This window comes from Gymnogyps californianus, chromosome 7 (genome assembly GCF_018139145.2).
Source record: "Gymnogyps californianus isolate 813 chromosome 7, ASM1813914v2, whole genome shotgun sequence".
NCBI classification, from domain to species: domain Eukaryota; kingdom Metazoa; phylum Chordata; class Aves; order Accipitriformes; family Cathartidae; genus Gymnogyps; species Gymnogyps californianus.
Genome location: NC_059477.1, coordinates 18,335,146 through 18,360,646, shown reverse-complemented (window position 1 = coordinate 18,360,646; position 25,501 = coordinate 18,335,146). Strand labels below are relative to the sequence as shown.

At 37.5% G+C, this 25,501-nt stretch overlaps 1 protein-coding gene across 1 annotated transcript in view; it reads left to right on the top strand.

Annotated features, from left to right (window-relative positions):
• Positions 1 to 25,501, top strand: part of OSBPL6 (oxysterol binding protein like 6) — a 75,702-nt gene that overhangs the window by 32,522 nt on the left and 17,679 nt on the right. The window contains exons 3-13 of the mRNA XM_050900044.1: positions 4,094 to 4,189; positions 7,459 to 7,581; positions 11,537 to 11,590; positions 12,316 to 12,429; positions 12,549 to 12,713; positions 13,242 to 13,374; positions 13,812 to 13,915; positions 14,837 to 14,929; positions 19,796 to 19,870; positions 24,109 to 24,274; positions 25,250 to 25,380. Of these exons, the coding sequence (XP_050756001.1) occupies positions 4,094 to 4,189; positions 7,459 to 7,581; positions 11,537 to 11,590; positions 12,316 to 12,429; positions 12,549 to 12,713; positions 13,242 to 13,374; positions 13,812 to 13,915; positions 14,837 to 14,929; positions 19,796 to 19,870; positions 24,109 to 24,274; positions 25,250 to 25,380 (1,254 nt within the window). The remainder of the gene's footprint in view (positions 1 to 4,093; positions 4,190 to 7,458; positions 7,582 to 11,536; positions 11,591 to 12,315; positions 12,430 to 12,548; positions 12,714 to 13,241; positions 13,375 to 13,811; positions 13,916 to 14,836; positions 14,930 to 19,795; positions 19,871 to 24,108; positions 24,275 to 25,249; positions 25,381 to 25,501) is intronic.

Genomic DNA, 25,501 nt, shown 5'->3' with positions numbered 1-25,501 from the left:
AGATAAAAGCAAATTTCAAGGTTATTCCATTTGCAAATAATATTGCGGATTAACTTAGCATATATTACAGCTCTATTTAAAAGATAGTAAAAACTGGTATGCCTGCAGTCAAATCTGTATCATCTACCTTATTACTGCTGCTGTATTTCAGATAACTGGGGAATACTATGTTTTTAGTTGAGAGAAAGTGATTAAGCATTGCACTTCATACTAAACAGAATTCAAATAAGAACACAGGTCTGTGCAAGGGGTAGCTAGGTTGCAAAAAGAATGCCAATGAGCATCAGATAATAAAAGATGCACTAGTTAGTCCTTCGGATTGAAAAAACCCAACACAAACAACCCAGAGAGAAAAGCTCTATTTTAAATTACTGTTGTAGAACAGTGTATGTCTAGGCCCCATGTTTATGGGTGTTGAAGACTGCTGAATGCTGCGAGCAAACAAAATGACCCACCAATTCTTTTTCATTAATTAACTGTTAGCCACATGTGCACATTTCTGAACTAAAGAGAGTCTGAGTCCAATGTGAGTGATAAATTCCTCACCAGCTTGTCTTGTTCTTGAAAATGAATAAATTATAAATTAGAGAGAACTCATTGCATTAAATATAATTAAATTCCATTAAGTAATTAAGCAGCAAAGCAGAAAGGGAGGCATGAGTGCCAGACTTGTCCTTCACTGGATTTCCTATCTCTACTTACACAATATCTCTTTTCTTTCCTTGCCTTCCCTTTGAAAACAGCTGAATGTCTTTTCTTTTAATGGCAAGTCAGATTCAGTTAAGAAACATTAGGGTCTTCAGCCTCTGGCCTGATGGAGACCAGATACTCCATGTGCTAGTGTTTGTTCTAGTGGACGAGGTGAATGGGTCACTGAACTCTTAACTGAGAAATGAAGTTGGCAAGATATATAGAAATATGTTGTAAAATATGTTTTCCATTCTTGCCCTCCAGAGAAGATGAGAATATGAAACAACATATTGTTATTCTTTCCATCAGCTTCCTTCACCCTCACGTGTCTTTGGGAAGCAACATGCAAAAAAATGCAAGGCAGAATCAGCATTAGTGTTCCCCACATGTAGGCTTGTTAGGGGCATTTTGGGGCAAATGTGTGCTCACATATATCACGTGTGTTGTGAATAATCTCAAAGCTGAAGGAAGGATTGTAGTTAGGACTAAGATTTAGCAATGGGATTACAGAGCAATTTCAGTTAAACTGGTAATCTTGTTGAATTAATTTCCAAGAACACACAGAATTTGATGGTGCCGGTGTTTTTCTCCAGGACAAGCCAGCTATAGCGCACAGGTAATCCTGAAGCATGAGGGAAGTCTGGAATGAAACAATGCAGAGGTTGATTTTGTCTGCCTGTATTCTTGGGATGAGAGGAGTGAGAGTACCAGGCTGATTGATATGCCTAAATTAATGGATTATTCATTTTTCTGTTCGTATAAAGAAAACCCAGAAGCTATATTGATCTGCCTCTTTCTTCCTTTTCTTCTCATCAGCTTTTTTTAACTGCTTCCTTTACCAACTCTATTTTTCTTGTTAAAACAAAAAAACCCTTGATAATAAGCTCAAGATCTAAATAATTTTTATTTCTGTGATGCTAAATAACTAAAGTCCTGCATTATAAAAATAGCTGCTTTTCGAAATGTCAAATAATTGTGTAATTTCTAGCTGTAGTTTTGCAGAAGAATAACATGCATTAATGGAAAACATTTTGCACCAAGTAACGTCTCTTAATATTATGCTAGAGACATGTCACAAATTTAAAGAAATTATTTTGTGTCAGTGTAATGATGGTCATGACAGAAAAGAATTGGAAAGCAGTCATTTACAGACAACAAGACAACACTTCTTGAAGTAAGGAATGTAAGGAAGGCAATTTTAATTTAAAAGTGTTCATTTTCTTATTTCCAAACAAATAGTTGAATAAGTCAGCATTCATTAAAGTGCTGTTAGCTAATAATGTATTTCTCAACTGAAGTGGAACTGTAATGACTGAGGGCTGATTAAAAAAAAAAAAAAGGGCACAAACCCCCCTTGCCTTAAAATCATGCGATTGAAAATGTCACTGGAAATCTGGCAAGCCAAGGGCTGTTGTGTTACTCCACTCTAAATATTGTACAACATGAAATAGCAGTTATGTAACAACAAACTGCACCAGCTGCTACATATGAGACCTTCAGAACATCTGTGTTAGGCATTGCTCCATCTCAAGATGGAGGGATTCCTGCCTGCCAAACAAAACTGGCAAGAAAGTTGGGAATCGTCCTGATTATGCTAATCAAGCGACATTTTAATCTTCCTTGGAGGAACAGATTTAGGCTTTCTTTTATATTGTTTAAATGTGATAGTGTGTGCATAAGTAGCATTTCATCTATTCAATGAAAGAACTTTATCATAGTTTATCAGAGTAACTTTGTGGTGCTCAGCTCAAACAAGCATATTAAATCATTTGACACGTAATGTAGGAACTTGTGCTACATAAATACAAGGTTTTTCTCATCTGGCTAGTAATAGACATTGGGCTAAGTAATAAGGTTGGCCTTTCTTTGATAAAGCAGAAGATTTCAAAGCATAGATGACAAAGCTTTTGCTGGTTGGCCCTGGGGAATGTGGCAGGTAACAAAATACTGCTGCTTTTCCACATTCTTCACTGTAAAATTAATTTAAAAGTAACTGAAAATAAATGCCGATTATTGTTGCATAGTGGCAGGGATGCTTATTAATCTCCACTGACAACAGAGACAATCCCCATATTTTCCTATTCTCATTCACAGTTGCAAATTGAAAAAGAACAATGAAGGTCTGTGTGTTGCTCTGCAGCAAGAGGTGGTCTGTGTTATATGTGCATTTATATGAATAGCTGTGCTTATTTTCATTTAGTTTGGTTATGGTCCTTATGTACTTAGTTATCTGTACAAACAATATTTACTCTGCTGTTTGTATGTATTTTTATATTGCCTGATTGTTTCTGCTGTCACTTGTACCTGTGTAATCTCTTCTTCAAAGAATGTAAAGAGTCTTAATTGTGCACAAAATTTAATTGTCATTTTCAGTTGAGAAAAACTTACCCTTTTCAGAGGGTAATTGCAATTGCAAGTTTGTCATTGAGCTACATGTCCTGGAAATGAAATAGTTTTATTTCATGCCAAAGAGATGCTACTGACATGTTGTGGTAGAATTCTTACCAAATAATAATATGAGATGTAGCAAAATTTCACCAGAGAACGAAATGCAAATCCAAGCAGGCAGAATGTGGTTATTTTCTCCTGTAGAAAAAATGCTTTTTCTTTTACAAAATATGAATGAAACATTTCTGGAAAATGGGAAGACATTTTTAGATGTCTTTTAAGAATAGCAGTTTTTTCAAGACTAGTTGTGACATTATGTCTTTCATTTTTGTACCATGCTTTGAAGATATAAAATTTTATAGTATTGTCATACATAAAAACAGCTGTAATTGTTTAAGATCATTGTGTTCCATAAATGTTCACCAGCAAGCCCATCAGCTGACACCTAGTAACTGATCTTGTGAACACCTGTAATCTATTAAAAGCACTCATGTCATGAGTTACTTCACCTCAGTTGAGAAGCCAATAACAAAATGCTGGGGTGTGATAATGAATATGTCAGAAGCAGCAATATCTTCTGTGCAATGGTTTGCCTCAGAAGTGAATGCAGGATGGTGCCAACTGTACTATATGTATAGTCAGTGTCTTGTATCTTAGCAGAAAACATAATAGGTCTGGCTAGGAGTGCTTTGCATCTCTGTAGGTAAGAACTGCATTACTTGTCTTTCCTGGCTTTTTTTAGTTCCCAGTCATTTCTAGGCTGAACAGAGTAATTAGTTTAAAAACCAATAATAAAAAAAGAAAGAGAAGAAGGAAAGAGAAGCGTATTTCCTCCGAAGACAAACTATTTGTGCAGTTATGTTATGCATGGGTAGTACTTGGTACGTTTTGAGCCATGATGTTGATATTTTATATAAGGAGTATAATGATCGATCATTCATTAGCTAATACGTATTTTAAAAAGTAACATTGAATGATAAGTTGTTATCTTTAATTACTTTTTTTTTTTTTTTAGAGTGTTCATATTTTGGAGCGAAAGGCTTCCTCGGGAAGCACAGACCCTTCTTTAAGCAAGCAGTTCCTTGAAAGCGACCCTATCTCTCTATCCAAGGTAAGCAAAAGCATGGGCTGTAATCTGGGTGATGAGTTTCCCTCTGTAGTTACAAAGTAGTTTGATTAACAGCTTTGGGATATTGTTTTGTATGATTCTACCATTGAGTTTATTGTGAGCCTGCCCTGGAGCTTCCTGTTCCCCAGCTGAGGTGTCAGAGGGGCCAGTAATCTTTAGTAGATGTTATATTAACAAAATTAAGGATTTGGATGATGGTGGTGGTCTCGGGGTTTTTTTGCCCATGGATGGCCCCCAGCAACAAGTTTTACAATCTCAGAGTATGGGGCTAGAAGGGACTTTGAGAAATGATCCAGTCTAATCCTCTTATTAAGGTAGAGCAAATCATATCCAAGTCTGAAAGTGATGCTATTCAATAATGATATTAATTTAAAACATATGTCCTAATGACATTCCTTGTCAGTAGTTTCTTAAAATTTGAAATCTAAAATCTCTTGCTGAGACCTTCTTTCCTAAGGCAGAGAAATGGATAGAACGCAGAGAAATGGATAGAACTGTAGGCGTAACACCAACAGTTCCTGAAAGGTGCAGCCTTGTGTGTGGTGCTTTGCAGTCAACTTGTTCCTGCCTGAGTTCCTCAGTTTTGGAATAACTGATTCCAAATAAGTCTAATTCCATGTAAAGAAGGCTTCATTTTAAGATACTTCATACGAAAAAGTAAGATTGTACTGAAAAGGTGAGGATGCTGTGATGGAATATTTGGTGGAAAAGTAAAATCTGAAATTAAATGTCTGTAAGTTCTGAAACAGAACTGGTAAAACAAATTCGAAAGGAAACATTCTGTTCATCCAGGGAAAATTAAATGGTTCATTCTGTTTTACTTGGAAAAGAAATACTTTGCAGACAAAAAGACTAGGTTCAGAAAGCTGTTGGTAGTGGCTCCCTTACTCCCAATACCTGGGGCATATGCAGACCCAGGGACTGTAAGCTGTGCTTTTGTTCCTCTGGTCCTGCTGCTTTGCGCAGAGCTGTTTCTCACGTAATACGTAGGGAATCGCAGAAGTCCTAGAGTACTAATGCTGTACTTGAGAACATTCATTGGATGAGGACCCTTCAAGCATATCACTTTCACTCTGGTTTTGCCCCGTTTCTGGCTGCTTTTGCATAATGTCCTTTGTATTGGGCATATATCATCACAGCAAATCTGTGGGATGAAGCACAGTTAGGATTGTTAGGATGGTTTTAAAAAGAGCTTGTAGCACTGGTGCAACAGAAGACAGGTATCCACATTGCACTGAATAATTGCTCATTTTGTCTTTCTATATCAGGCCTTTGTTTAAATGAATAGCTATATGAGATTGTGTGATTTCTAGTTGAGAAGTAATCAATACTGATGTTATCTAGTAGATAAAAGACTTGGGCCTGCAGCTGATCTTCTAAAGGAGAAATCAATATGGTGAAGAATCAGTTGGCAGAGTTGCGGAGAGAGATTCTCTGCTCACCTCAGGAGACTCATAGTTTAATTTGCCCCCCTTAAGTGCCAAGTGCTTTTTGTAGGGAAAAATAATGCATATGTGCTTCCCTCTACAGCAGTAGAAATAGAATATCCAAGCAAAGCACAGGGAAGTAAAAAATATGGTTTTTTGAGCATGGCATTTACGGGCACTGGGATAGTTCCAGTTTATAGTTATGCAGGGAAAACTAAACTGAATAAGCATTTCTATTAAAATTTACTGTAGTATGTATTATTTGGGATAGAGCTTTTCACCTTTCTCAAAATAACAAGACCGTATTGCAAATTGTAGATTTGAAATCGTATTTTCATAATAGTAATGTTAATGTTATCAGGGCTGTTTAACTTACTTGGAGGTGTTACGGAAGACTGACAGTGCTCGGCTTTCAACAGTTTTGTGGGAAATGGAGGAGACAATTTTTTTTTTTCCTTTAAATGTTTGATGCTGTATGACCTCCTTCCTCTCTCAATAACTTTCCATAACATTGCTGGGAGTTGTGACAGATCAGCTGAGAAAATGCAAGTTTACAGCTTTGTAGGATACAATTTGTAAAATAGAGTCTTAATGAGCAGGCAATAGGAGATTTTTAAATTGGTACAGAATTTTGTTGATTACAGTAGTAGCAAGAGGACAAAATAAAGGCATGACTTTTTTCTCTTTAAAAATATTGTTCTTTAGCTGTTCACTATGGTATATTATAAGTCTGGCTTGAGTTGTACAAGTTGTCATGCATAATAAGTGGTATGTACAAGAAATACGCTTTAATTGGCTCCCTGAAAGGCATACAGCTGGTTGTATCTGAAATGATACGGTTCCTATTCTTTTCTCTAGAGGGAAAATTAGTTAGCTTTCTTATAAACTTCTTTTAATACAGTGAAAAAGAATGCAGGAAAATTTTAAAAAGATTAATTTCCTTTTGCAGATTTCTAAAGGTGCAATTAGCCTGTGAAACTCTGTCATAAAATGCCTTTGAAGACAAGAGCTGGCTACATTCAAAACCAACAACAAACCAACCTCTTCTGCTTGTTTTTCTGATTTTAAGGGAAAATTAGAGTATCCAGAATCAATGTAGCTTGTACTTTAAAGATCAGAAAATTTACAATTTTTTATGATCAGGGAATACCACAAAGGGTACTGTTAATATGTGCCCATATATTTAACAGTATGGTTTCTTCCTCATTTCATCTCACAATCCCATCTTTTTTTAGAGGAGGGATACTCTGAGTAAAGGTACATTTTTAACATGCAGATTGTGCCTATACCCCACTTGCAAAATCTCTTCAGTCCTTTTAGTTCTTACAGTGCAGTGCTAATTTGTGGGGTGCCTTCTGCATAGACTTAATAGGTGGTCAGAGCCACCTGCACTTTCACACTGTTACCTCCAGTAGCAGGTCTGACCTTTCTTATACTTAGCTCAGCCAGAATTTGATCCTGTTTTCATGTATTTGGATGTATTTATTTCACTGGGACGCAGTCCTTGTTGTGAACAGCATGTCCAGACCCACCCTCATATTGTCGTTCAGTTACAGCGTCAGACTTTAAAAGCTTCAGCTTCCTTTTAGTTACCTGGTAAGGGTTAGACTTCCAAAAATAGTCACATTCAGTAGTTTTAAATGAGATACAGCCAGACATAATACAGTGACCATGTAGTTTGGTACCTAAATAGGCTGATTTAAAAGCCTAGCCCTCCTTTACTCTTTGTCTTGCACTGGAGAATTTGTGCTACGTATAAGTGCAATTTTTCTTCGTGTGTGTGCACAGTTAATTAATCAATGTGTCTTCATACTTTTTCACCAGGAACCTGACAGCTGGGAAATCATAGAGGGCCTGAAAATAGGCCAGACCAATGTCCAGAAGCCAGACAAACATGAAGGTTTCATGCTAAAAAAGAGAAAATGGCCTTTAAAAGGTTGGCACAAGGTAAATGTCTCATAAAACAGTCAAAAGATTATTACCTCATTTTATGAGTTGGGATTTTTTGTCTAGAGGAAATTAGGATGTCAAATAAATGCCCAGGATTTTGGAGTATGACTTTTTCTTCAAATTGTGTAAAGAATTAGTTTGCACACAGAGCTCACGGCTTTCAAATTGCAGTGCCTGCTGCCTAATGTTGTATTCAAAATCCAGGCGGAAGTTGTAAATAATGCCTTGTGGTTTAAGAGCTTTAATCAATATCCCTTTTGTTCTTTCCAATATATTATAACAAAATGTAGCCGTGTACTGTAAGATTGTATTCAGTTTACATTAAAGTACACAGGGCTTCATGATAGCAGAGGAGAGCTGAGGGGCTTTTGCATGGACCCAAGGTGTTCGTACAGGAGAGCATTCCCCTTTAGGCATGCTGACTGGGCAGATTTGCTCAGCTGTGTCCCTGAATTTTGTTTGTCTTCTTGATTGCAATCTTCTGTGTGGGCATGCAGTGGGACTATGCACTTTTGCCATTAGAGGTCTCAATTTAAAAAACCAAAACACCTCAAAACTCAACCCCAAATCTCCTCTTTCTAATTAGTTAATTTGGAGATATTTCTCCATGCATAATTCTACCTTTTGTTAGCTCTAAACCTGGTGTTCATAAACTCTTTTGTCTGTATGATACCATAATAATTACATTTTCCCCCCTTTTTTAGCAACAAGAGGTATGGTATTGACGCTCAGCTGTCTTTTTGTAGCTTAGGGTATTCAAGGACCCTCAGGATAATTTTCTAGGACAGAATGCATTTTACTGCAAAGGATAGTTAAACCACTTTTTATATATGGCATTTTTTCTGGGAAAGCATTAACTTTGTTTTTTTGCTAAACACTGTGGGACTTACTCAGGTCTGAGTCCAAATGCAGTCCATACTTGTATAAATTACACTTTTTTCTAATTTCTCTATTCTTTCTGAATGTTATACTAACTTGTACATATGCCTGCCACCCTTTTTTGTGCATGCCTATCTACCTTAGATTTTTTGGTTTTGTTTTACTTAACTAGGGTTTGTAGTTTCAGCAACCAAATACATATGCACTACTTTAATTTGGTCTAGGGGGATTACAGGATTTCAAACTGACATATCTGAAACACTGAAAGAACAGAAAAGGAGAGCTTATTTAAAAAGACCACCAAACAAGCACACAACCCCCCCGCCTCCAACAAACAAAACCCCAACAAACCACCCCTACCCCCCAAAAAACCCAAAACAATTAATCAGATGTATAAGAATATGTGGAATAACCCACTGCTTCCACTCCTTTAAAGTACATTATGTTAATGTGTTGTTTCTTGGACAAGTGTCTGTTTTGGTAAGGAACTTTATAGGAAAGCAAGAGGAGTCCAACTTTCACAGTTCTATAAAGGAGTTCACTACTGATGATCTGTTTTTCATGCTGACTTTAGAGCAGTTACCTGTGTAAAGAATTTTTAATGTGATTAAGAGCTTCACAGTTCAGCATCCCCGTCCACTCTGTCTTAACATTTCACCTAAGGATCTATGCTGAACCTATGTTTAGAAACTGTGGATTTGTTAATAAGTTTGTTTGTTTGTTTTTTTAACTGCTGCCTTGATATCCTGCACTTTCCATAACAATACTTTGTGCTGAGAGCCCAGTGAAGAATTCCAGAGACAGTAGCATGTGCTGTGTTAGTGTTCTTCTAGCAAAGCCATAGCATTCTCTGTCTATTGAACGTTGCATGTCATATTCTGACAGTTCTGAATGTGCTTTAGTAGCACACCAGGTATAATGTGTACAACCTGCAGAGTAGCTTATCATTTTCTGAAGTGCAGTATGCTTTGGAATGAAATATGAGGAAAGGTCATTTTCTTTTGTGTGTGGAACTTAGAGAAGCAGAGCAATATGAAATGAATATCATGTTCTCGTGAAGTCCATTAATGACCATACCTAGTTAAAAAAAAAACCAGAATCAAAACCCCTCCTGTTATTTTGACATCTTATTCAAGAAGATATGTCTCCAGGAAAGCCCTGTTTTCTTGCCCTGTGTGAGATATTGGTACCATCTGTTGTGTGACTGACATAATTTCCAGAATCATCTTCAGGAGGTATTTTCTGCCATCTAACTACTGACCCTGCTCATAGTGTCAATTTAACAGGTTCACATCATGAAAACATTGTCCTTCCCTTCCATGTCAGACAGCTTAGAGAGTCTAGGATAATTTGCCGTGTTATAGATTTTTTTACATAGATTAGTGCTTTAGGTTAGACTCTAAAAATATGAATTAGTTTCTATTAATTACCATGTTTTGAAAGTTAGTGGTGGTAAACATAAGTTAGTGCATCTCATTTAAAGTCTAGGTATCCTGCTGGGCTGTATCTTTATGCTGTGTGCCAAAGTCTATGCTAACTTGTCCACCATGCAGCTTGAGCAGTCTGGTACACACAAGCTAGGGCAACTTTAATTGCAGGAGAAACACGTTGTGAATAGGGGATTCTGCTCTCTGCTGTAAGTAAGAGCCATTCAGCAAAATTAAGGTGTAGCAATGGCACAGATAGGCATCATCACGTTAGCCTAGCCCTTGTAACTATGTCAATGAAGATACAGTGGCTCACACCATATCAATGACTAACACCCAAAACATAAGCCCTCCCATGACCTGGGTATGTTGCAGGGAATGCTGTAATATTTGCATTTGTACTAATACCTCTATTAGCTGGATTACAGCTAGAAAAGGTATAATCAGCACAAATTACAATCTCATCTTTACCTCACTGTGTAGAAGTCTGCCATGAGGCACAAAGTTTTGGATGGTAGAGCAGTGTCTCACAGCCTGCATTTTTTTCCCGGCTGGAGATCAAGGAGACCACAAGAACATCAATATGTGGATCTTCCTTTTGGGATATAGATCTTGGGCTAGGAAAAACTTTTCAGTTTCCGGATAGGGAAGGTAGGTTGTTAATTTGAAATGTGACTAGCTTCTGTGGGAAGAAAAACAGGAAGAAAATGAAGAAACAGACATAACTCTTTTGGCCTACAGTGTTGTCGTGGTTTAACGCCAGCCAGCAACTAAGCAGCACACAGCCGCTTGCTCACACCCCGCCGCCTCAGGATGGGGGAGTGAATCGGAAGAGTAAAAGTTACAAAACTCGTGGGTTGAGATAAAGACAGTTTAATAAGTAAAGCAAAAGCCATGCATGCAAGCAAAGCAAAACAAGGAATTCATTTACCACTTCCCAGCGGCAGGCAGGTGTTCAGCCATCTCCAGGAAAGCAGGGCTCCATCCTGCATAGTGGTTACTTGGGAAGACAAATGCCATCACTCCGAATGTCCTCCCTTTCCTTCTTCTTTCCCCAGCTTTATATGCTGAGCGTGACGTCATACGGTATGGAATATCCCTTTGATCAGTTGGGGTCAGCTGTCCTGGCTGTGTCCCCTCCCGACTTCTTGTGCACCCCCAGCCTACTCCACTGGTAAGGTGGTGTAAGAAGCAGAAAAGGCCTTGACTCTGTGTAAGCACTGCTCAGCAGTAACTAAAACATCTCTGTATTATCAACGCTGTTTCCAGCACAAATCCAAAACATAGCCTCATACCAGCTACTATGAAGAAAACTAACTCTATCCCAGCCAAAACCAGCACAAGTGTCTTTCTTACAGAGTTTATTGAGTTGGCTGGAAAACTGAAAAAATACCCTTCATTATCAAGGTTTGTTAAGTTACACCTAGAACATAATGTTGAAAAAAGAGAATCTAGTTTTTCTTGCTTAGAAGATAATTGTTCCAAAAAGAAACAAGAAAATTATTCAATACTGTATTTATCCTCTCTTTCCAACCCATGAACATTCCTTAATTGCTACAGAATAATCCTTTTCTTTTGCAGATGAATTATTGTACATAGTTTAAATTGCATCTGCTCATTAAGAATTTTTTTTTTTTTCCTTTCAGAGGTTTTTTGTCCTGGATAATGGAATGTTGAAATATTCAAAGTCACCAATTGATGTAAGTAAAGTTGAAGACCATTTAAAAATTTGTGCTGGAATTCAACCTGCCAGCATGATTAAATCTCATACTCACTCTAGGCATATGTATGACAGTGCACACATGAAAGTTGTTAATGGATTTAAAGAGAGATCTGTATATGGATAGCATGTAAGGTTTTGATTGAGTTCTGTCCTCAAGAACTCTACTTTTTCTTACTTCTATGAAAATAAAAACTACATTACTTAAAGTAGTTTATTTAATGAAGGTGCTTGAGAGATTAGCCTGACCATGTATTTTTCTTTTTCAATTTTTATGTCAGTCAGAGCTGATTATTCTGAGATACGTGGATAGGACAGAGAAGTTATTACAATGTACTCAAGAGATATAAAGGGTAGCATTAAATTAATTAGATCTGATACCAATAACTATCAAGCGGTAGCAGCAGGGAGCTGAGTACTGTCTAATTTTCTCTGCTTTTCACTTACCTGTAGCTGTGTACTGGTGTGAACCAACAGACTTTAACTTTGGAGTTGGCTCTGCACCGAGCACTTCCTGTGAGATACTTTTCTCTGTCTATAAATATAGTAAGTGGTTAGTCTGACTACAGGTTTTATTTTTTAATATGGCTTTATATTAAAATGTTCGTAAAATGGGAAACCATTTCAGCACCAGGTATTTTTCTGTTAAATACAGTGAAGAAGTGCATGATACTACCAATTTCTTACCCTGCTTTTTGATTTTAGATACAGAAAGGCAAAGTCCATGGGAGCATTGATGTTGGTTTATCAGTTATGTCTATAAAAAAGAAGGCTCGTAGAATAGATCTTGACACAGAAGAACACATCTATCATCTGAAGGTAAAAAGTGGTGCAAATACTTATTCTCTTTTCATCCACAGTGGAAATAAATAAAACTGTAAAAGATGTGCAGAACAGTAGTATTTTGAATGCTTTCTTGATAGTGAATTTGTTTCCAGGTGAAGTCCCAGGATTCATTTGATGCATGGGTTTCAAAATTACGCCACCACCGGTTGTACCGTCAGAATGAGATTGTGAGATCTCCGAGAGATGCTAGCTTTCATATATTCCCTTCAGCCTCTACTACAGAGTCTTCACCAGCTGCTAATGTGTCAGATGGAAAGGTACATAGTGTTCTTTTGTTGAAAACTCATGCCTGCTGGGCTTGCTCATGGGCAGTTTCAGTGGGCTCTGCTTGTAATGCCAATAGAGACGAGTTTCCACTGTGGGAACCAATGGCCAGCAAAAAGCTTTGAGTGTGTGCCGCTGAAAGACTAATTTAGCCTTACTGCAGCCTTAATTAACAGGCTGCTGTAGAGATCTTGCAAAGAATTCACCATCCCCAGAACAATTTCCACTTGCCTTTGTAATCAGGGATAAATCTGTCTCTTTACTGTTTGATAATATTCTTCCTCTTAAACAACAGCTTTTCTAACTGGTGGTTAGCAAACACAGTTTGCTTGTGAGGTTCTTGGTTTGGTTCTCCAACATGCTGTTCAGAAAAATCTGCATCTTGGGGAACTATATAGTCAAATCGCAGATGTCACTGAAATCGGAATGCATATTTTGTTTTCTTATTCTGAAGTAGTATGGTGATTACACTGACTGAGCAACATAGCAACAGTAAATTTAAGCATTCTATTATCCCTTAGGTGCAACAAAATAGCTTCCCCTGGCAGTCTTCTATACCTTGTAGTAACAGCCTTCCTGCCACCTGCACTACTGGTCAGAGTAAAGTAGCAGCCTGGTTGCAGGACTCCGAAGAGATGGACAGATGTGCAGAAGGTTAGTCTTTACCTTTTCATGCCTTGTTCTTTCAGCAAAACTTCTTGTTGATATAAAATAAGAAATAGTCAGTAAACTGGTTAAGTTGCATCTTTACATGCACATGAAGTAGCTCTTCAGGGAATTAGATGCTTGTGGTGGGAACTTCCCCCTCTGCATGTTTTGGGATGTTGCTTTTAAAATTTATCTTAATAATCTGTATTTTCTTAATGGATATCATTGTTAAAATATGATCAACTTTTGAGGTCTTGTTGCTGACTCCCATAGAAATAACAAGTGCTTAACATCTCTAAAAATAAAGCTTTCTTAGATGCCTTACTACCAGGAATTTGGACATTTAACTTTTATAATGCAATAAAGTGCCAATGATGGACATCATGGCAAAAAACCCTCTCCCAACTGAAGCACCTAATGTATTTTTGTTTTATATCTGTTAGATCTTGCTCATTGTCAGTCAAGCCTTGTGGAACTCAGTAAACTTCTTCAAAATTTAGAAATATTGCAGAGAACTCAGTCAGCACCGAATTTCACAGACATGCAGGTAAATATGCTCGAACATAAATCATCACACTGAAACATTTGTTCTTTGTGTTAAGGGAAATATAGAGATGTTGTCTGTAACTCAGAATGATTTTCTGAAATCATAGCAACTCTCGAATGAAAGGTTTATCTTATGTGTTTATCTTAATCATGTGTAATAATGTTTCATGTGTAAACAAATAAGACATTAATTATTTGAGTTAAATAGGACAAATCAAATGATTAAGTCATTTGCAAAGCAAAACTGAGAACTGTTACAATAGAAATACACGTATACATTGAAATTGTATTTAAGGAGTTTTCATTGTGCTGAGTGAGATATCATTTTAAGTTTTTAAGGAGTGGAGACCCAAAGACCCTCAGAGATGAAGTTGCATGCTCTAGAAAAGAGAGCATAGTAAAGGTCCCAAGGGTTGGACCGTTTCCCAATTCAGGGTGAGTTTTCCTCTTGACCACAAGAAAGCAACAGCAGATCCTAAATACTTTCTTCCTTTTTCACCTCAGTCCCCTTGAGTACACAAATCTCTCAGTGGTGTTGGTGCATTGGAAAGTCTAGTTCCAATGAGGTAACGAGACTTACCATTGATTTCAGGAAGAGGTGTTCTCTACATTTCTCTGAGTAGTCCCAGAATAGAAATCCATGAGGATTTCAAGATCTGGTTCTAAATATTGTGCACTCATGAAGAAAGTATACCAGTAGTTTTGCTAAATGAGCTAAATATACCATGTGTTTATAGAAGTGTATGGCTAGCTACAGCTGGTCACTGCTGTAGTTGCGGGCCCTGGCAGTGGCATTCTTCTCCTTACTTTCTAATTTGTAAATATCTAACGCTACAATTCTTTACTAACTTGCTGTACTTGTCTGTGTTGCTTGTGTCAACTTAATAGTACTTTGTTGCTTTTAACTATTTGTGTAATGTAGGCTAACTGTGTAGATATTTCAAAGAAAGACAAGCGGGTCACAAGACGATGGAGAACAAAAAGTGTCAGCAAAGATGCAAAAATTCAACTTCAGGTACTGAATGCATAATGTTTTACTCTTCACTGTACTTTTAGATTAACTTTTAAGCATGAAATGATATATTAGCTGAAAGTAGGAAGTCAAGGTACTGTCTCTTATGTTCCTGAAGAAGTAAATTAAATCTCAGTTTGTTGTCTAAAACCTAGAGGAGATAGTGAGAAAAGTGTTGATTTTACTTTCATTCATATGAAAACATTGCCATTTCCCAGGGAAACGAGGGGGATCTGAATACTAGTCAATTAAGGTGCAAAAAAGGCAATATGCATGCAGCACAGGGGGATACTGATGTTCTATCTCAAACTTGCCAAGAAGGGCAGTTGAGCAGGTGACTAAAAGCAGAAAACATGAATGAAATACTAAACGCACCAGTTGTCTTTCTCAAGACCTACACTAGGAATGTTACTAATGAGAAGTATTTTCACAAGCCTTCTCTTATAGAAAAGGCTAGTATGGGAACAAACTGAATAAACCAAAGAATAAATTATGTGAAGAAAGAATTTATCCCATCCTGCCTTAGAGCTGAAAAGTAAAAGCGCAGAAATAAGCATAATACGCTTGTATTACTGCTAGATCCAGGGTGTCTTACTGTGTTTTGTCAGAAGTAGTTGTGTGTTTTGAGGCCTAATCCAAAACCTAATCTCTTTTATCATTGAGCAACTGATAATGAAGACTATGTTCAACTGACTTCAGGAGCTAACAATCACCACTGTGCTGTCTGCTACAGAATAAATAAATGTCAGCAACTTTTGATCTATTTAAATTCCTTGAAATTCATGCAAACTTTGAAAGCCTTTAATATGTCCCCTAGAGGCACAATAAGGAGCTTTCTGTGACTCAGAGGCACAGTAAGGAGCTCTCTGTGACTCATTTAAGATTAATAATCTTAAAGAAAGAAGAAATTGTAGCTGCATCAGTTTTCTCACTGCAGCTGTTGTAGGTGATTTTTCTTTCTACCTGTTATACTAGATAAATCATGATTGGTTGAACAATGAAGCATCTATTAGGATTAAAAAGGTTTATTAACAAAGGAATTTTGGTGATTGATGTCATGTCCTATTACCTGCATTTGAAGGATCACTGTGTTTCCCTGCTGCTGAATAACAGGCAAATAAAAATATCAGGAAAATGGATGCAAGTACTTGGTGCCTATGAAGAGACAGAGTCAACACTGCATGTTCTTCTTTCATGCCACAGTGGTCTCAGAGAAATTCCTCTCCACAAAAATGATGAAAAAATGATGAAAGCAGTCTAATGCATGATGATCTAGGGTGGGTCATGAGGAATTACGAGCTGTTCCTTTGTTGCCTGCACTTTGCCAAAGTGACACTGGTCTGGGCTTCCGTCATTGTGGCACATGACTCTTAAACTGCTGTTTGTGGCCTGGCAGGAGTTGTGCCTCAGATCCTGAAATTCTCAAATACGGTCGGTTTGCAGGTTTCCCTGAGAGAGTTTGTGTGCATAGCACTGCTTTACATGGATCTGTCACTTCTGGGTTGATAATGAACTCTGCCTAACTTGGGTCAGCTTTAACTCCTGGCAAGCTTAATGCTGGAAATGTAAAGCTTATTTTGTTAGAGCAAAGCATTAAGTTATTGATGACTGATTTATAAATTAATTTGCAGTGAAACAGAAACAATAAAATTATTCTAAATTATATGGAAGACGAAGACTTCTTTTTGGCTGCTCTGTTATCTTGCCTAGTTTGATGGGCTCAACACATTGTTTATTCTTCCAAGGGCTGTCCTGTCCCATGAATGGTCTAAAGCTGTGATCTGTGGAAGATGGCTTCACTCTGACTCATTGTGTTATTCCTAATTTGCTCATGTTGCCACTCCACTAAAATGTGAATTTCCTCCCATGCCTAGGTGCTTTTTAAGCTTACAGTCCCATTTTGTTCTTCTGCTAGCCATTCCTTCTAGCTTCATTGGCCTTCCTTACAGGCCATTTTTTCAAGACTACTCCAGCTCTTTATAAACTTTTTATCAGGGCATCCACTACTGAGAATCACTTTGTCTAATTTCTTCATGGTGCCTACACATGATTTGCTATTAAATGGTTGACATTTGGTACTAAGAAAACTTCTGTTGTCCTTTTCCTTTCCCCATGCCTCCATACATCTCATTAGTTTTAGGGGATAATGCTAATACTAACATACTAACTTTAAGCTAGTTGCACTATTAATTCCATTTAAAGTACTTGCACCTATTTATTTTAGAATGAGCAGTCGTTAACTACCATCAAAAGACCCCCTGATAGTATGATGTTGAGAGCCATCCTTCTGGGGAGCATAAAAATTAGAGAGCTCTCTATATAAATGTCTTATTCATGAGTAATGGGGAACGAGGGTGTAATTTTTGCTAGCTCAGCATCTGCTGCGTAAGATGCAGGGAGAGAATTCTCCCATCCAGATTTTGTATTGTACTTGTTACCAGTTTTTTGTTAATAAGATAGCTTTTGTTGTATTCCTGCTAACACATTCTGGAATACGAATGCTAGGTGTATCATGTGTTTAAAACATACTTTTTCTTGCAAGAAAAGCTGCTTGCTTTGTTTCTTAGAAATATATATTTACCAATTAAGTATATCAGTTCTGTATCCAGTTAACTTTGCACACACAGCTAATCCCTGTGACTAGAGTGGACTTACTCCCCAAAGTAAAATTGAGCATAGCATGTGTGTATATGTTTGCAGGTTTAGTATTGCTAAATTGTTTAAAATTAACAGCTTAATTTACAGGCCTTTACTCAAGAGTAATACATGGACTGCTTCTCTGAAGAAAGATTGCTTTTATGAAGGAGGTTTATTTTGTTTTTAAAAAGCCTATTTAAAGTCTTATGGAAATGACCTGCAACAACAGGTTGGTTAACCTGTATTCGTTCATTTTACAAATGATGCTTTTGTACAAAAACTGAGGGCTGTGGGGTTTTTTTCCCTTTGGGTAAAAGACCGATTTGTCATTCTCATGACGATCTAAAGATCTTCAAAAGAAGAAAAAAATACTACTGAAAAGCAATAAAATGAGCTAATGTAGATTTAATTTCCCTCGAAAGCTTAGAGTTGTGAAGTTCCAAGACTAACTTTTTTGTTTTCTTTTTCTTTTTTTTTTCGGGGGGGGGGGGGGGGGAAGTTTAATAGAGACCTGTATAGTATGGAGCAACCTGAAAAGTCAGCTTGCTCTACTGAGGCTTTCAGCTCAGAAATGAAACCAGACCCAAAGACTGGCTTATTACCTTTTCCCTTAAATAAATATTTCTTTATATCGTAACTCAGATTATGACCTCACTTTCTATTGTGTTGAGGGGAATGCGTGGTTCTGCAGACCTCATTGTTCTCATTTTAATAAAGTATACCTGCATTCATAATCCTGCAAAGATATATATTTGTGCACGTCTCTCTCTCTGTACATAAATATATTTATATATGTCCCTATTACTTAAACAAGAATATTCTTCCAAACTCCTAGTTACAGGATAGACATACTTCTGTAGAGCACAGAGCGCTTTACATTATGCATATGATGCGTTCTCTGCTTTAACAAAGTTTGTACTCTATATTTTAGAGGTTATGTACATGTTTTTTAATGTGAGAATTTTACAAAATATTACAAAGCAAGGCTTCTCTTACTGTAATCATTAGAGAACCCTTCCATTGTCAGTAGCACTGCCACTCGTATCAGCCAGAGGGTGGAGGGTATGGCCGTTCTCAGATGCAGCAGCCCTACCAACGGGAATGTTACAGGAGCAAGACACTTCAGCTAATAATTGAACTACAATATCCTGTTCTTCAGCATAGTGTCCATGTATCCAATCTATACCATTGTTATTTATACGGCGCCCAGGCTGCTTTCAGAAAAAGTAAAAATGTATATAGACTTACAAATACTGAAGTGGCTATAGGTGAAGATATAGGGGAAGAAAAATGTAAAGGGATTGAAAATTGTTTTCTAAAAGCAGAAAGGTGGCTTTTCTAGTCTTCTAAAACCCTAAAATGGCTTCAAAATAATGGCATTTTGATTAGACATTAAATAGAAGGACTTCATGACAGGTGTGGAGCTCCCCTGCATTAGACAATTGCTTGACTTTAATGTACCATGATGAATTTTCTTAAAAGTAAAATAAAAGTGAAATTAAGCAGGATGAGGCCACAAGTTAGGCATGCAGGAAAGGAAGTAGTTGTTGGAATATTTAGTTTTAATTTGTGCTGCTTTATTTGAGTTTTTGCATTGCTTTGGAAGCCAAGCCTTCAGTAATGTACGGGAGTAGTAGTTGGTGTGTGGAGAAAATGAACAAATAGGCTCAAGGATGGACACGGAAATGCTAGAGCTATGCACAGGAATGTTTACATAAGCAAGCTTACTATAACATACACACTGAAAAGTTTTACCATTGAAATGCATGCATCTTCAATGACCACAGTTCATGCACTTCCACTAATGCAAAGTGATCTCTTTCAGAATTCATCTTCTAGATGGTCAAGTGACCCCCAGAAGGAGTTTGCTTTTTGTGTCTTCTGCCACGCCATAGCATACTTTTTGTTTTCTTATTCCATAATTGCCTTATGACTCTGAATGGCAATGCTAACAGAATTTTTTTTTTTTTTGGTAGTCTTAGTGAGTACACTGCAGTCCAACTCATCTGGAGATAATTTTAGTGAAGTATCTAGGTTTTTTTATGTCTCTGGCACACACAGCTGAAAGCATGCGATATGTCCTCAGAATGTGTAGGCCATAAGAGTTAACAAAATTGAAATCCACTTAAAGACTCTCCCTCTCCCTTTTCTGATCACCTGTCATCTTCCTGTGTCCCATCACCTCTTCCCTTCTCTTTTTCTACTTCCTTCTCTTCTTGCATTCACTGTCAGGAAGGGCCGGCACCGAAGGGCCAGTTCAGCACAACACGACGCCGGCAGAGACTAGCAGCTGCAGTGGCTACAACAGTGAGTGGATTTAAAAATCAAGGGATAGCTCTAAAGATGGGAAGCTGTGTAACTTGAATGTGTAATAAGCTTTTTGGAGGTGTCCATGCTATCCACTTTCAGCTGAGTTTCTTAGAAGTGGTCAGGCCTGACACAAATGAATTCCATAAATGTGGGTCTGAGCTTGTTTACATGGTACATGTCCCTCCTCCTTTATGCAAGTGCAAGTGGCGGTTAGACTCAGGCCCTGCACTATTTGAACATGTCTTTGACATACTCTGCTATATACTATACAAAATGGAAAGAATTTATTCTGTTAAAACATTCTTGTGACAGTCTGTAGCAAGACAGCAGAACCAAGGAGATTTGTTACAAACAACATGGAATTATAAAATTTCCTGATTATTGTTCTTTTTTTTTTAAAGTAGTATAAGGTTAGCCTCTTCATTTGAGACACTTTCTGTTTACATTCCATAATCCCAAAAAGTCATATTACTACCTCTAGTGTCTGTATTTAGTTTTGCTAATTCTCTTAAGTCTTTGACACAAAATCTGGAGCTATGAAATCAACACAGGGGCTGGGAATTGGGAGGGGGAAGCGCTGTTTGTGAAATCAAATTAGCATCAAAAGGATATCTTCAGCTGCTGCTTTATCAGGAAAGCATTTACTAGGAATGCACGATATAGACATTAGTACTAATCCATCAACTGATTAGTACAACAGCTAGATAGGGAAGACTCTGCACAGCCAAAGATTGAAGTGAGCTTTAAATGCATACCCCTTACCTAGCCCAAGCAGTGAATGTCTTCACCAGGCTAAAGTATTCCAGGGTCTGCTGTTCCAGCCCATAACTAAAATCCTCTAGATCAGACATACCTTCTGCTTATGCCTGAATACCTCGAGCTCCTGCTACCTGAACCACAAAACTCAGTTACTGTTAGGCCCTCCTAAAAAGCATGAGAGAAATCAGTGTTTCTCCAGTTCCCGAATTAACTAATCTGAATTTAATCCCCTGTAATCAGTTGATGCTCAATGCTGTGCTCAATAATTAATTGATATTCTGACCTCATCAGTCAGCCTGCCTAGCAGAGAAATCAACCCGCTTCTCAGTTTACATGGCTGAGCAGCATCAGTGGGAGACTCTAACCAGTAGGTTCAGCAGTAGTTAAACAGCATTGGCAAGAGCTGTACCAAGGAGTGCTGAAGTGGAGGAAATACTGCTGGACTTAGATTGCAAGGCAGTAGGAGTCCAGGGAATCGCTGAGTTGTTACCTGCAGCTGAAGTGAGGACCTGTTGAGGGAGATCTTGGAGGAGCCAGAAAAAGCGCAGGAGGAAGGAAAACTAGAGGCACCAAAATGACTCTGCAGCTGTTGCAGTGGTCGTGGCAATGGCCTGTTCTTCCTGGCTGATGTAGCAAAGTGCTTGTCTCTCCCAGACAGTGAAGCTGTGTGTATAGACTGAGGGATACAGAATTACGTCAGTTAAATGCAAGGCAGAAAGAGGAGGTTTTCCTTACAACCCGCTCTATCAGGAACAGTCTGTTCCTATGTGAACACATAATTCTGAAGAAGGTGATGGATGAGTGTATATTATACCCCTGGCGTAATGCAGAACATCAGGACAACGTACGTCTGAGGTCATGTCTAGAAGAGTGTGTGTATGGAGGAAACCAGAGTGATGCATCAAGAAGCTAGATGTTTTTTAAAAAGCCTCCAAAACAACAACAAACCCCCCAAAAAGAATGGGTAGTAAACTCAAAATCAAGTCACCATGGATATAGAGAGAAAGCACAGCAGTGAAAGGAAAAAAGGGGAAGAGAAGTATATTGGCAGTGTTTCTTGGACTGTTGCCTATTCAAGAGAATGAAAGAGTTTGTTCAATGCGGATTTTTTTTCATCTGTTGTGGAAAGTAGCTTGGAAACTTTTTGAAAAGATGCATATGAGGAGAGCTCATGTCAGTCAACAGTTCAGTATTTTTGGTTCTTGTATTTAAAGCAGTTGGCAAAGCAGCTACTTGTCTCCGTCATGTGAATGTATATTTCTTGCAAGCAGCGTGACAGTATTTGTAGAACATGTAAATGCTGTTTCTAGGACATACTTTAAAACGTTATCTTTCCAATAAACCTCACTGCAGAAACATTGCTTTTCAGCCTGGCCAGCTGAGGTATGAGGCAGAAATGATGGATCTAAAGCAGGTCTCTTCAGCTAGGTTCATCACAAAGTGACTACAGAGCTCCCCCCATGTGTGGGCAGCCTGCCAGCAGTTCTGCCAGTTTATGTGGGGCTGGGGCAACCTGCCCCATCACCACAGGCACGTGAGGCTGCGGGGACTCTCCCTCAAGCTCCTGCGTTATAGCTGGGATCAGCTTTCTTTTCTGCCTTCTGGATAGGCTTGAGGGTTGGGTACATGCTCCCCGCACACACAGCTATCATGTAGCCACCTACTCCGCCCTCCTGGAGCCACCTGGAGCAGCTGAACCTTTGCGGTGCTCCTAGTCAGAAACTTCTGGGAACATGCTCTCTGATGTAAGAAGTGAAAAGGTTTTGTAAAGGAAACTTGAAATTAACCTACATTTAGTCACATTAGTCAATTAACCTAGTTTTGTTGGGCTGTTGAGAGAGGCAGTGTGATAGTATCGAAAAAGATAACGGGGTAAATATCCAGTATGAACAGAAAGAATTTATTCTGCATCTCCTGTTAATGAAGTTGTCTTGATATGAGGCGAAAATGAGGTCAAATAAAAAGTACCTACTTTGTTGATATAGCTGGAAATCAAAATATGTGAGAGAAGAGAATAAAGTTTATACTGGATAGGTGCCTTAAAGCTATTATTTTTTTGTGCTATATGTATCTGGAAATTGAGGAAGAACAGGATGAAAAATGGTATTTTGCAGAATATGCTCATGAGTGGAATGAGATGTGATGAATAAATCCAACAGGATTTTGAGGGTTTCATTGGAGAATCAGAAACCTAAAACATGTATTGATGACAACGTTTACAGGAAGGAATTGATAAAACCATTCCCTGATCTAATCAAACAACAAGGTACCAATTTCAAATACTGACAGTAGTGTAGAACTTATCTGTTGATAAAAATTCTTAGTAATATGACTTTTTATGTTATCTGCTGCTCTTTATCATGCCTTAGAAGACACATTTTCTATTTTGGCCCTATTTGTCATATTTGAATAATTACATTGGGCTGCAGTGTGGAAATTCTTGATTATACATTTGATCAATATAATGAAATAAATTAGATTTAATGTGTTCAGTGTGTTTAACAGTGCTTAATATTTAAGTAACAAAATGTAGTCCTGCATGCCTTTCCTTTGCATTTAAATTTGAAAATTAGGTTCTTGGCCTGATTTTTATACAAATGTGTGTAAATGGTAAAATTAAAATAAAATACAACATACTCACACACACATGTCACATATATAACAGTGGTAGCCATACACTGCATATGAGCATATAGGTAACTGTTCGATACACATGATACATGTGTATATAACTTATAAAGATTTGCATGTATATTTTTATTACTGTACCTGAAAAGTATAGAAGGAGAAAGAAGAGTGGAAATGACAATAAACTAAATTCTTTGCTCCATCTTACTAAACTATATCTCTTTGCATTTATTTATGGTTCATGTACTTTAAATGAAAATCAGGTGGAGTTTTGATTTTTTTATTTTGATTGTTGTTTATTTGTTTAGTTAGAAAGAATATAGAAAGACTATATGCTTTTTCCCTCTTCATAGTTGCCAGTACAGTGAGTTTCTACTCAAGATTTACCAGTAGTTTTGAAAAACTTCAATGATATATTTGATGATATTATATCCTATTTCTCGATCTGTGGAGGAACTTGCATACTTCAAATGTTGGTACTGTAACAACAGAGTCATACTACATGTACTCTCAAATGTCCAAATATAAAGCAGCATGTGTCATGGTTCAATTTTCCGGTCATCTTTTAAGAATTAGGAAACGGTCCATTTTTGTAAATGTTAGAATTGGAATGCTCCATCGTTAGCTATGTATTTAGGCCTTCTTTTTCTGTTTCAGTGAAAAATTTCAAAAGAATTCTGCATCAGCTGTGCTGAGTAGGGAGTAAAAAGTTACATCTTTACTCTTACTATGTTCTTCACATTGTGAACTAAGGCTTTTGTTTTCAGCAGAAATTTGTATTTTGCTTCAACAGAGTCAAAAGGTTGGTTGCACCTTATACAATATTTCTTCACTATTTCTCGCTGTAGGTCCCTTTCAGTGCTACAATGTCACCAGTTCGACTGCATTCATCCAATCCCAACCTTTGTGCTGACATCGAGTTTCAGACTCCCCCAAGCCATGTAACGGACCCTCTGGAGTGCTCTACTGAGTACATGAAGCTTCAAGAAGAATTCTGCCTGATGGCACAAAAAGGTAACTGGAAATGTCAAGCCTTTCCTTTATTGTGCTTCTCCGTTGTGTTTCTTTATTGCCTTCAGTTATGGCAAGGGCATTCGTCTGCATTAGATGATATTGTAGAAGAATTTTTAGGTGGTCAGGTGGCTTACATAAAGACAACATGTATTATCGTTCCTACATTTTCCATGGATGTCATGAATATAGAGATAGGTAAACTCTGTCTGATAAGAGATTTTTTTTTTTTTAGAAGTCTTCTAAACTACTTTCTGCATCTTGTAAATATGTGACTGAATTTGCAAACGTTTTGTTTCTCAATAAAATGCTTTATTTCTCCCCAAAGATGAATCAGAATGTCACTGCTATGTATAATGTTGTGCAATTCATTTTTGTGCAATGTTTTCTACGTCAGTGGAAACACCAGGAGAAGAGCTTATTACTAGAATGTACTTTAGAAATGCCATTTTATTGCCAATAAATGAACGGTCCTACAGACTGAAAAATACTATTTTTAAAAGGGTTTGTTATCAGTTTGCTATCTGTTATATAACAAACATAGGAAAAACTTGAGACTAATCTTAAAAAATGTCAAAAACCTGTTTAAAGATCAAGTAATCCTCTTTATTAGTGCAATATTAAGTCTTAGTAAAACTAATTTTTTTGTTACTCTGAAAAGAAAAATAAAAAACCAGACAGAAAAGAACACACATTGGACACAGGTTTTCCAAATGTGCACCTTTCCATATGTTCAGCATCAAGAATATGCTCAGATGACATATGTGTGAACATACAGTATGCACATTACAACCTCAAACTGTAAGTGTTTGTACTTAATTTGGCATGGATTACTTGAAGTTCAGATCCTTGTTTCAAATTTCCATAATTATGGGATGGAAATCTTACACTGTCTTTATTGCTGAAGTATTGTAATAGATGTCAATGTGCAGTTCTGTAGCTGAGAAAACACTTGTTTTCTTTTTTCTTTTTGCATAGTGCATTCTCTTTTGAAGTCTGCCTTTAACAGCATAGCTATAGAGAAGGAGAAGCTTAAGCAGATTGTTTCAGAGCAGGATCTTACAGGCCACAATGCTCAAATAGCACACCTCAGACAGTCCCTCTCTCAGGTATGTTCTTGATTTGATTTCAAGCACATCTAGCTTGCCAGATGCACTATTTCTTTTGTATTTTGGCCATTTCCTGAGGTAGAAGGAGCCAAGAAAAAGCCAAGTTCTTGACCAGAACTAT